Below are 10705 nucleotides of genomic sequence, written 5' to 3' on the forward strand. Positions count from 1 at the left end.
GGGTTCCGCTCCCCCTGCCTCCTTGTTCATGCCCAATATGTGGTCTCATCCTGTGACGCCATTTGCAGGCAAGATACATTTGAATTCATGCTTTACTTATCACAACATAGCTGCCCGCCTAAATATACAGCGGCAACCGCTGCTGCATAATATCGTAATTGTAGCTATCTGCTGTTGTCATCGCTCTTGATATTTCCCTGTAAGAGGCCAGCCGGCCTACTCCAAACCCATTCTTTGCTTCTGTGATTTCGTCTGGTCATCTTCATTATCCCCTGGTGGTTTTATATATGCACATATGGTAATTTCAGGGATCTGTTGGCTTATCTCAGAAGCCAAACAAGCGAAAACATCCTCACCCCCGCTTCCTTCCTCACCCCACTTCCCCCCCCCCCAAAAAAACCCTGGGTTTTCTGTGTTTGGGGCTTTTGGTACGAAAGAACTCCTCATCTTTATCTCCTCTCCCCTTTTTTATTTTTTGCTTTTCTTCCTCAGAAAACCAAAAGGGATGTAAATAACTTTGATCAAGACTTTACACGAGAAGACCCAGTATTAACAGCAGTGGACGAGACAATTATAAAGCAGATCAACCAAGAAGAATTTAAAGGCTTCTCATATTTTGGGGAAGAGCTGCTGCCATAAGAAGTCCCCGCTGCGCCATTTGGGGCCACCAGTTCACTGACACTGCAAGAGGGGTTTTCCCGCTACCCAGTCAAGAGCTACTTCTCTGACCTTGAGCCCATAACCCTTACTTTATACTATGTCTATCTATTTATTGTTATTTTCCTTTCGTCCTTGAGCTGGAGGCACTCACGATTTCCGTCTCACAAAGGAACACAAAATATTTTGTGCCAGAAGTTCGTGAAGGTAACACATTGCTGTTGTTTCTTGCTGCTGCTTTCCCCCCTCCCCTCAATTTGGGATCTTTTCTGTTGTTCTCCCTACCCCCATCCTCATCTAGCACCTTCATAAAATCATGGAATTGTAGAGTTGGAAGGGGACCATGAGGGTCATCTAGTCCAACCCCCTGCAGTGCAGGAATCTTTCACCCAACGTGGGGCTCACACCCATGACCTTGAGAGTCTTGTGCTCTACCGACTGAGCTATCCTGGCAGAACTAATTCATTCTGCCATTTTTGAGATTTTAAAAAAAGTCACTAGAAGGGTTCCCCTTCCCACTAACATGAGGAGATTTCTGAGAGCCAAATAGAATCTTTGAGGGCTGTGTTTGACTTCTAGGCACGAGGTTCTCCACCCCTTCTAACAGTTTTCCAAGACATGGTAAATGACTGTCCCATCGCACACTGGCACACGCACCTATCAAGTGTACTAAACGAACACTAAGATTTGCTTTCTGGCCCCTATGGAACTATCATAGAATTGTAGAGTTGGAAGGGACCACGAGGACCACCTAGGTCAACCCCCTGCAATCTTTTGCCCAAGGTGGGGCTTGAACCCGTGACCCTGAGATTAAGGGTCTCGTGCTGTCCCGGCTGAGCTATCCAAACCAAACCAATAGGTGGAGATAAAGTCGCCTTGTGTTGACTTTCCTGAACTGAATGTGAATCGGTCCATCGGATTTGCTATGGCAGCACGGTGCCCAAAAACATAGCTGTCGGAAGCCGATTCCTCAAATACGGACAGACAGCTCAAAGATCAGCCATTCACCTTTCGCAAAAATACCCTTCCGTTTCTTTTTAATGAAAAGAGACCTTCAGGTCACTGCAGTTCTGAACTGGCTGTGGGCGAGGGACCCATGGAACTAGATTTCATCTCCAAGCTTTGATCCTCTTAAGCTCAACCGTGGCTGGTGGGCGGAAGTCAGGAAAGCGCAGACAGCAGTAGGTGGAGCCACAGCCAGTGATGGGCAGAGGCAACCAAGTATACTTTTGCCCCCACCCCTCCTCCCTGCCAAGTTCTACAAAGGTAACACTGAGACTAAGGAGAGGGGGAGCTGGCAGACAAGTGCCACCTTGTGTGTTAAGAAGACAGGTACAGGTGAAACTCGGAAAATTAGAATATCGTCGAAAAGTGCATTTATTTCAGTAATGCAACTTACTGTTTTTTCTTTTTCTTTTAATTTTTACAAATGCTTTCTTTTGGAAATCCCACAGTAATAAAACAAATACTTACAATAATACAAAAACAAACATTGCTATTACATTTCATCAATTACATTCCATTTATAATTGACCCGCTTAACGACAAATCATTACAATTACAACAAATAAAGGCTTGACATATCTTGCTTTGCATGTCATGCATCTATCTAATATATTGGTTTCACCTTTTAAGTTGCGTTACTGAAATAAATGCACTTTTCGACGATATTCTAATTTTCCGAGTTTCACCTGTAGGTTGGGGGGGGGCCTGGCTGAGGTTGGTGGGACACCCTCTGCTTTTTAGGCTTAGGAGTTGCATTCTAAGCAGAAGGCAATGCCCTTTCTTTCTCTTCAAAGTTCTGCTGCTTTGGGCTCCCTAGTTCGATAGAACCAGGCCATTCATTGCGTGCTAAGGGCATCTACGGCCCACAGTACTACCAGCTTGAGCTCAGTGAAGGAGCCTGGACAGAGGTTTCCCCGCTCCTTTGTTAATGCTGTTGAGAACAGAGGCCAGCAGTGCAGTAAGGGATGAAGGGGCTATAATGTGCATGGTTGCTACATAATTCCCACAGCTGTACTAAGATTCTTAGTGTGTGCTCAACCTAGGAGTAAACCCTGTTGCACACAGTGGGGTTTATCTCCAATTAAGCATGCGCACGATTGCATGAAAAAGGCAGGCTTGTATCCGGCTCCTTACGAGGTGCTTCCAGAAATCTGTCCCCGGCAACATTTTTGGCCCTCTAATGCAGGGTTTTTGCAAGGGTGAAATCTCCCTTTACCTCCTCCTCTCTGCTGGTTGTACCCTTGAGCTGCTTGCCAAGCCTTACCACAAAGCCATAAGTGAATGAGACACAGATATTTTGCCATGGATCTTGAAATAAATACCACCCAAAGACGCACTTCTCTGCAAAGTAAAAAAAAAAAAAAAACTGCCTGACTGAAGGACTGATAAGAATGGTCAGGTAAAGTTGCCATGGAAAGTCTTGAAGATTGTATCAGGAAAATTGCTACCCCACCCCACCCCAAGATACGAAACAATGTTTTTTTAAAAAAAAAACACAATAACAAATAACAAATAAACAAATGTTTTATTAAATCATAAAATCAAAACTTAGATGCTTCATAGACAGGTGTTAAAGGGCTAAAGAGTGGGCAAATTATCCAAAAAAACCAAAAACCCTGTAACTGCTTTAATAAAGCAGTATAGGTTTTCTGCAAATCTTACCGCTTCTCCGATGTGTACTACTTCTGTAGGAAAACTATTTTAGAAACTGGTACCTGAATCATTCATGTCATTGATGCAATGACAGGTGTGAAGGGGATTTTAAGAAAGATGTTTTTTTAAAAAGGAATCATTGTTTTGAATCTGGGTGATGCCCCACTCTACTTTTACTTTTAACAGCAGCGTGTTACTTTTGCAGGCTTTTACAAAGGAAGAAAAATGGGCATGGTTCTTTGTGCATAGCCTTTTCCCTCTCCGTCCCTTCTCTGCTGGCCTTGAGCCAGGAGCAGCCCACCACAAGCCCATGTGTCGATGCAGAAGCCCTCCCCTCCTCAGGGCTATGTGCAGAGGTTGCTAGAGCTGTCTGTTCAAATGCTGCTTTGAGGGCTGCTTTGAGCTAGCATCGCCGATACATATGAGCATCTCATAGTAGGTAGTGGCTGAGGGTCAAACTAGCTAAACGTCTTTGCATTTCGCATGCACTCGAAAAAATAAATGCACCCAGCAGCTGCATTTCCTCCCAATGCAAACAGCAACTTCAGAGGAGCTGTTTTCATCAGGACTCCAAGTAGGGAGAGAAAGGGTTAAGCCCCATCTGTGACCTCAGTAATTATTGGCCCCTCCAACAGCTGCTGGTTGCATTTAAAAATAAGAAGGTGTGCTGCATGCAAAGACGCATTTGGCAGCGCATTTCGTTTGGCCCCAAGGCATTGTGGGGCTTCTGGTCCTGGCTAAGGGCTGGGCAGAAACAGGAAGGAGGAAGGATTAAGGATAACATGATACTGTACTACTGTACTATGGGTCCAGCTGGGTCATGACCAATAGTGCTACTGTTCTTTTGTGTGTGTTTTTGATATTTAGAAGAAGAAAAAAATAATCTGGTATAAAAACTGTGCTATACAGGAAGAATACAAAGCCAGGCAAAGCCATTCATTATGTGAAATGTGTATCAAGAGACTGAAGATCAAGATTCAGAAACTGACATTGCTAAGAGTTGTAAATGGATTTTCTTGTGCAGTCGTTGAAAAAATAAATAAGGTAACTCATGTGGACAGTACATTAACAAATGTGAAGTTACCGCCTGTAGATTTGCTGACAGTGTTATGTACTTATATTTTTGGGAGTACCCTGTGTTGTGCGTGTGTGTACGTGTATCATTGAGTGGTGTGTATACTATATATATATATATATATATTATGTACATACACACACACTGATTGAGCAGTTAAGGGAATCCAATTTTATTTGTTGCACTTGGATTTTCCAATTGCAGAATTTATATATACTTGTGACTGGCAGAGTGGCACTCAAAGAAGCTTTTTTCCTTTATTGTTTTTCCTTCTCTTTCTCTCTCTCTCTTGCCTTTTGTACAGATGAGGATTTTGTATATAGGTGTTTACTGCAAGGCCTGTGGAATTCAATGAATATAGAGGTATCAACTGCTGCATGTTCAGGCATATTATTAAAAAAAAAAACCCCACAAAAAACAAAGTTAGCCTATGAAAGAATAATTATGAATATGTCCATGTGCAATACTCTGTATGTGTATTGGTTCGAGTTACTGTCCCAGATGATTCCCCCCCCTTTATTTGTTTGTTTTCTATTATTAAAAGAAAGAAAGATGTATACCTATATGTATACCTGTACTAAATCTCCTGTATAGTTAAACTCTATATGGAATGATAGAGGTGGGGGTGGGGTGGGGGTGGGGAGGAAGGGAAGGGCCATGATTGACAGAAGCACAGGCTTCCGCAGGCCACTTTCTCGTACTGTCTCTGTGGCATGTGGAGACTCCTTCCCTCTCCCGCTCAAATAACACAAGGAGCTCTGGACCACGTGACAAGAACCCCACGCCTGTGGAAAGCGATAATGTTCGCACCAGTCATATTTGAGCAACTGACAGGGCCCACTGCTGACATCTGCAGTGGCCCCTACATTGTTATTTTCTCTTTAAAAAAAAAAAAGTATGGCTTAGTGCCTTGAGCTGCCACGTTCACTTCCCACAATACGCCTGATAATGGGGCTTCGCTCCAGGGCATTGTGGGAAATGAAAACGGCGGCCACATTCAGCCCCCCACCCCCACCCCGTCACACTGCTCAGGCCACTAAGTAAGTCCATCGGCGGAGGAGGGGGCCCACCGGAGAGCCAGTGAAAACAGCACACATGCCCCAAGTTTGAGCCAGGGCAGCTGGCCTGAAGAGGAGGCTCGACATGGGCTCCTGCAGCGGCAGGCATCACTGGTGACATCGTGGGCTGGAGCCGCACAAAAGGATTCTCCCCCGCTGCACACATAGCCTGAGAAAAGTTGGTCCCGGGGATTCTTCTGAAACAGGCAGGGTAGGTTAGCGTCGGTTTTGCACCTGGCTGTTCATAGCAATTGCTATATTCCTTTCCACTGTGGTTTTTTTCCTTTTTGTTTGTTTTCGTATTTAAACTCAGGTGTAGTGTTTTATATGTATGTTTATATATAAATAAATATAAATGTATATTTATATATATATACACACATATATATTGATGGTTTCAAATGATTAAATATGCTAAATCAAGTTACGTGGTCATGTGTTGTCTAGCTTACCGATGTGGTAACGGAACAAACCTCTAAGAATAATTTAATTTATCTTCACAAAAAAACTTAAGGGCTGGAGCAGGACGGGGAGGGGGCAGGAATAAAAAGGACCCCCCCCACCCCTCCAGCTCACGGAGTGGAAGCACAGAGATGTCACAAAGGTCATATCATCTCATTAATTTTATGTTCATTTGGGGTGGGGGTGGGGGATCATGTAGAACTGCCCATTCATTTTCTGCGTGGTGATATTTCTGCCCTGTGTATTTCTGCCACGTGCTAAGCTTTGGCCAGCCAAAGCGTGAACTTTGACAATGCTAGAGTTGTCTTTTCCTTAGGCGAACCAAACAGAGGCTTTGGAGGTAGGGCAAGTGGCCTCCAGAGGCTGCCCATAAGACTGGCTAGAATGAGAAAACTATAGTACAGCGCACTATACTGCTTGTTTGGAACGAGAGGCCTTTATACAAAACGGGGGATTAGCAACACCTTTTTAAAGGGAGTCGGGCATTGCACAAAGCTTCCCGTAAGCAAAATTGTGGAGTGTGTGATTCCCTCGTTCCTGGTGTGAAAAATCACAAACCGCCATTCGTCCCTTTTGAAGGGGGTAGGGGGAGGAAGCCCCAACCAACACCTGCATTTCTTTCTTCAAGATGCTGAACAGAAAAGCAAATAGCTTCACACAGGCAGAAACTGCGGCTACAATCTTGGGAGTGCTCTGCCTGCCTCATCCCAGCAAGAGAGGTCCGTGCAGGTATTAAATGCCCTTCATTCAGTGGGTGTTTGCCAATGCATTTGGGGTGATACAGGCCTCCATCTGCATGGCAATTCTCACTTGAACCCGGTTGCGCTGTCTCAATGCACCTTCTGATAGTGGGTGCATCAGCCTCTAAAGCCGCCAGGTTGTTTTGCAAGGCTACAACTGCATTGAAGGCTTGTGGGGTTTAAGTAGCCTGGCTGTGTGCAGGGAATGCTGCCTTCGAGTCAGTTTCAAGTGAATACATAGAATCATAGCATTGTAGAGTTGGAAGGGACACCCAAGGGTCATCTAGTCCAACCCTCTGCAACGCAGGAATTCAATTCAAGTAGTTTGGTTTACACTAGCAGGTTTTTGTCTGTTAACTTTGAACTTATTTAAAATGAACACACTGTTACATTTCTTCCTCTTCTGTAAAGCTTCTTTTCCACCACCCCTCTTTTTTTTGTTCAAATGTGTGCAAAATGTGTGCAAAATGCCATGGCAAACAAAAATTTGAAAAAATAAATAAATCAGGATATTTTTCTCTATCTCTATTTTTAGAGACACCGTTTAGTGTGCATGTGGGCGGGAGGGAATTCCATATTATTAAAATAATGCTATCTCTCCAATAAAGCTTTTTTAAAAATTAAAAACAAAAAACAGACTTCTTTTGAAATTATGTCCAGAATAGTTCTGGGGGGGAAATATGAAATGTATTCCGTTTTAGAGGAGCAGGGAGGTATTTTTTTATTGTGAGGCTTTCTTTGTACAGAATTTTTTTCCTACGGTTGTAATTTGAATCTCTTGCCATTCGTTAGGGTTATTTCATTGTAGTCATTGTTGCTGTGCCAAATGTACTGTATTCAAAAGGATGTGAATGTGTATTGTTTCAGAACCTAATAAATCAAGGATGTTAAAATCTTATTTCGCATCTCTCACAAGTCTTTTCAAATGAACGAAGAGGTTATTATGGAGATAGAGGATAGTATATACATTACATGTCAGCATTATTATTATTATTATTATTATTATTATTATTATTATTACTACTCATTTATATTTTGTTGGCATCCATCTGTGTTGAGAGACAATGGAGTGCACCTCTGGGGGTGAAGTCCAACTGCTGTGTTAGCAGCATCAAAGTGACCTGCCTTGGTTGCAAGCCTGGGCAATATGTATGGAGGTCCTGGGCTGCCCAGGCAACAAGACCTCCCTCTTGGCCACGCTGATGTAGTCCAAAGGAAAGCAGAGCAATACATTTGCCATGAACTTGGCTGCAGGAGTTGCCTGAACTATACTGCTTTATATTTTTAAGGATGGGGGGGGGAAATCTCAGAGTGGTTTATACCCTGTTTCTCCTATTTTAAGACGTAGTCATAAAATAAGCCATAGCAGGATTTTTAAGCATTCAAGGAATACAGTGGTGCCTCGCTTAACGAATGCCCTGCTTAACGAAATTTTCGCTAAACGAAAGTATTTTTCGAGCGGAGGTTACCTCGCTAGACGAATGCGTTTTACGAAAAATTCGTCTAGCGAATCGCAGTTTCCCATAGGAATGCATTGAAATTCAATTAATGCGTTCCTATGGGCCAAAAAAAATTCAATGCATTCCTATGGGATTCGCTAGACGAATTTTTCGCTATAAGAAAAGACTTAATTTTGTCTAGCCAGGCACCACTGTATAAGCCATACCCTGAAAATAAGACATAGTGATAGGCGCTGCAGCAATGCAGATGGAGGGGAAAAAAATAAGACATCCCCTGAAAATAAGCCATAGAGTGTTTTTTGAGGAAAAATAAATATAAGACGGTGTCTTATTTTCAGAGAAACACGGTAGTAAAAACAATCCAGAATAAAACATTAGAGAAGAAAGTAAAGTATAAAGTATACATTCTGAGCAACATAATGAATTAAAAAATCATTTAAAAAGTAAAAAAAAATTAAAAAGCAACATAGTTAACAAGAAACTAAAGTATTATTTTAAAGATTGCAAGTACAGAATGCACATTTAACATACGTGTGTGTGTGTGTGTGTGTATTTAGGGTTGCCATATTTCAAAAAGTGAAAATCCGGACAGAAAAATTGTTGAGCTTTCTTCTTTTGGCAAAATCTCAAAAAAACAAAACAAAAACACCCCGAAGTTTCCCCAACAGATCAACATTTCCAATATAGGCTGCCCGGACATTTTGCCACTTTTCGAAAATTCCACCCAGATGCCATTTTTGGTGGACGAATCCCGGCTATGTCTGAGAAATTATGGACGTATGGCAGCCCTAATATATTTCAAAAGAAAACATTTCTAAAGGAAGTCGAAAATAAAATGCATCTTTAAAGCAGCATAACTGGAAAGAGAATCATGGGTTAGATCTGCCTGTTTTTGAATTTCATAATACGCCATTTTGAAATGCACAGAGCTCACCTGAATGTGTTAAAATGGACCCCAGAGCACATAGTCCCAACAGCCACTGAAATCCTTACATATTTTTGTGCATTTCTGGTTGGTGTTCAAAGGAGCAAATTGATCTAAATTCTGCATACCCTTGAAAAGGGGCATTGTCCAAACTAGCTCCATTTGCCTAGAAAAGGAAGTCTCAAACTTTCCAGACCCAGGATGTACTTTTAAACCCAAACATGCTTTCGGTGACCCCTTTTTTAATCTTTTATCCTATGTTTGATGGCGGTGCGATTGTGGCAAGCGACCTTGGATCAGGCTGTGAAACACCAGCGAGTTTCCAACCCACCAGTTGAAGGAAGTGACCTGGAAGGCATTGCAGCAATTAGATTCTTAACTGCTGAGTTTTAAGGCCAAAAGCATCTTATCATTTGGAAGAGGATTCATTGGGGGTGTTTGGTTTTGTGTGTGTGTGTGTGTGTGTGTGTGTGTGTCTTTATGCGAAATTACAGCATCCGTGTGTGGGGGGGGGGGTAATTTACTTAATGCTAAAAGCTGCAAGCTAGCTAACGTTTACTCTGCGCACACAAACGAGAAACTGATTTTGGAAGCAGAGAGGATTAACAGCTGGGTAAGTGATAATTCTGGAGTATACAGAGAGCAGCAATAGTATTATTCACCCAGTGAATAATAAATACCCTGACCTTCTGCTCCTTGCCTGTAAACAAGAGATTCCAGGCATTCTCCTTGGAACCATGCAATTTCAAGGCAAAAATTAAGCCCGGCCATAAAAGTTCTTCCTTAAGCAACTAGAAGCTGGAAGTGGAAGAATGAGAGACCTTGGGAGTGTGACGTTATCACACCACAAATTCTCCCCGGCCATTGCCTCCTCAGCATCTGAGGAAACACGCAGCTATGATGAGATCTTTCAAAGGCAGGCTGGAGAAACTGCGACCCTTGAGTTGTTGCTGGACTCCCACCAGTCCCAGGTGGCATGGCCATTGTCCAGGGATGATAGGAATTGGGAGTCCGGCAACATCTCAAAGGTCACAAACTCCCCCAACCGCTCTTTTAAAGACAGAAAATTCCATATGGCTACATCCCAAACCATCCATGGACATGATTATTATTATTTATTTATTTTATTCAGCTTATATACCTCCCTTTATTTATTTTTTAAAAAATCCCAGGGTTGTGTACAACAATAATAACACATTTCATGGCACATCTGTGATAAAAAATGCATTAATAACAAATGGCATAAAAGTAAAAAAAAAAAAAAGCACCGCCAAACCCCACCCCCACCCCCCCGCACAGCTTTAACAGGCCATAGATTTTTAATGGCCAAAGGCCTGGGTAAAAATGGATGTTTTTCCCTGGTGCCTAATTATCAAGGCTCCTGGGTGCTTCGCACGAGTAAGAAGCTCCAAACGCCGTGGCTGGTTTTCACAAAGTTTTATTATATACATATGTACAAGACAGAGCTAAAGAGTCCATGACTGTTCAGTCCGAGTCAGAATCCGGAAGTGCTGCTCGGCAGGACTTTCTCCAGCAAAGCAACCTTGGCACCCTAAATCTCCTCCTCTGCTCCCGGTGCTCTCCCCCCCCCCCCGCATAACTGGGGGGGGATGGAGGGACCACTTTCCCCTCCCCTCCTGAGCTGCTCAGTTGCTTCTCCCCAGAAACCT

The 10705-nt window shown here is 42.9% G+C and overlaps 1 protein-coding gene across 1 annotated transcript in view; it reads left to right on the plus strand.

Moving 5' to 3' along the window:
- The window catches only part of PRKCE (protein kinase C epsilon), a 323510-nt gene extending 319818 nt beyond the window's left edge, over positions 1 to 3692 (plus strand). The window contains exon 15 of the mRNA XM_035111183.2: positions 493 to 3692. Coding sequence (XP_034967074.1) covers positions 493 to 639 — 147 coding nt within the window. The 3' untranslated portion in view covers positions 640 to 3692. The remainder of the gene's footprint in view (positions 1 to 492) is intronic.
- Positions 3693 to 10705: the final 7013 nt, after the last annotated feature.

This window comes from Zootoca vivipara, chromosome 3, assembly GCF_963506605.1.
Source record: "Zootoca vivipara chromosome 3, rZooViv1.1, whole genome shotgun sequence".
NCBI lineage: Eukaryota > Metazoa > Chordata > Lepidosauria > Squamata > Lacertidae > Zootoca > Zootoca vivipara.